This window comes from Phalaenopsis equestris, unplaced genomic scaffold, assembly GCF_001263595.1.
Source record: "Phalaenopsis equestris unplaced genomic scaffold, ASM126359v1 Scaffold197426, whole genome shotgun sequence".
Lineage (NCBI taxonomy): Eukaryota > Viridiplantae > Streptophyta > Magnoliopsida > Asparagales > Orchidaceae > Phalaenopsis > Phalaenopsis equestris.
Window position 1 is genome coordinate 1 of NW_018217375.1, and position 2,123 is coordinate 2,123.

General features: G+C 43.3%; 1 protein-coding gene across 1 annotated transcript; it reads right to left on the reverse strand.

Moving 5' to 3' along the window:
- Nucleotides 1–203: 203 nt before the first annotated feature.
- On the reverse strand, nt 204–2,120 carry LOC110035357 (scarecrow-like protein 14; the record flags this gene model as incomplete). The annotated part of the gene is made up of 1 exon (XM_020739592.1): nt 204–2,120. A coding segment is annotated over one exon (1,554 nt), but the record flags the coding sequence as incomplete, so codon positions are not given.
- Between the last annotated feature and the right edge of the window lie 3 nt (nt 2,121–2,123).

The window sequence follows — 2,123 nt, forward strand, 5'->3', positions numbered from 1 at the left end:
ACTTCTTTTTGGATTTACTACAAATTTTGCGACAACTTTACATAAAAAAAAAGCCTAATACAAATCAATTAAAGACTAATACAAATCAACTCATAGAGTCAAAGAACATTATAATACTTAAGAAATCAAGATTGTCAGAATTATCCAATAAGTAAAGAACAACAAATACATTACATAGAAGAAAATTATAAAATCTGCCAGCTTAACCGAGGTACAGAATTTCAGCAGTGATGTAAATATACATGAAAGAATTTCGCAAATAAAAAAATTCAAAAAAGCATAATTTAAGTGCAGAGATGTAAATACATAAAAAATGGGGTGGTATGTACGAAGAGTCGGATTTTGAGGCCACCCTGCCTCGAAAAAAAATCACTAATTCCAACATAAAATATAACCGTTGAAAAATCAAATTAAAATCTTCAGAAGCCCCAGACATTTCCGCTCACATCTCTTCACTGAACCCCTCTAAAACCTAAGAAACCATAAATTACTCTGTATGTAAAACATCAAAAATCAAATTGCGCACTAAATAATTTCTCCGCCAGAACATAACTAAGACAAGAACTTCAACAAAAACTAGGCCTCCAAGCAGAAAGACAATACAAGATGCGCCCTTTCCACTCTTGAAGCACCCACTCACCATCTTCATCAATGCCGAAATCCTTATGATAGTAAGCTCTCACCTTACTCTTCACCATCTTCACAAATTCTCTGCACAATGGAATCTGCTCAAAACCAGCCCTCAAACACCTCATCTGCCATTGCTTGTACGTCTCAGGTCTCTCCCTCTCCAACCCCTCGCATGAAATCGCATTGATCAAGAACCTCCCATACATATCCCTCTCCAACAAATACCTCTGCTCATTCTCCCTCGGCACCGTTGCGTCGAGCATGTCGAACACCGCCGAGAAGTGGTACAGCACCTCTCGAAACCTTGTCATGAAGAAGGGAGCGCCGTAGCTTCCATTCACAACAACGTTGATGAACACAGCTGGGCTCAGTTCTCTAATGGCTTTCAGGACCCTATCCCTCGGACAATCAACAACTACTGTTTCATCAGCCAGGCCATGCAATCTGAACAAACTGTTTACCACGAGCATTTCATCTTCACGGAAATGGATCTCCTCAAGCTTCACTTCATTAAACTTGGCTGCAATGGCGTGGTACTCAAACGAAACTCCGAATCGCGCGGCGTAATGGGCTAACCGGCGACCGGTCTCCTCAATCCTCTCAGCCGGCCGGAAACCCGGTAGTGGATTGTCAATGCCGGTGATACGAAGCTTTGGAGGGCCGCCCGGACGCAAAGATAACATTTTTATGAAGACGGGCCATTGAAATCCGAAGAAGATGCCGAAATCAATGATGTGAACTCTTTTTGCAGTCTGAATTGTGTCCAAAATGGTCATGTTTGCATAGCTGTAGGACAATTTTCTAAAGGGGCAAGTGGCGAGATATAGCTGATAGGCTTTCAACACATCGCTTACCGTTTTTCTCTTGTTTACCAGAGAGCGGTAGACTTCACTTCCAGTTCCGGCAAGGCGGGCTTCGAGTCCGTCGGCGATGTAATGCGCCAGTCTTTGAAATGCATCGCCGTGAGGTGAGGAATGATGTCGGATTTGTCTCAGGAGATCGTTAGCTCTCTGGTTGTTTCCGGCGGTGATGGTTTGTGCGCAGTGAAGGAGAAGTGTGTTAAGGTCGACAACCTCTTCGTTCTGCCTTCTGTGTTTTGTAGACTTGTTGGTTGCCTCATTGAATATCTTCTCTCTAATGGCGCTTACAACTTGGGGGAAATCAGATCCACAGAGGAGGATGTCGTCCAAATCCTGCGGTGGAACCGCGGGCTCTTCGAAAGAAATAGCAGAGTACTTTTTTCTTCTCAAATCTCCAAAGGCTGATTCATCTCTATGGTGATGCTTTGGCCGGCGAGAGCTGTTAGTGGCTTCGCGATGGAACTTATGATCTATTTCTCCGAAATTGATGACCAATTTATCCGCACTTGGAAGAAATTTCTTCGCTTCTTCAACCCCTTTCTCGAATTGGGATGCAGGGAGAGTCTTGAAGAAAAGCTCATCGTCATTGACAGAGCTGGAGGAAGATTGGGAAGGAGAAATGAACTGGTTTTG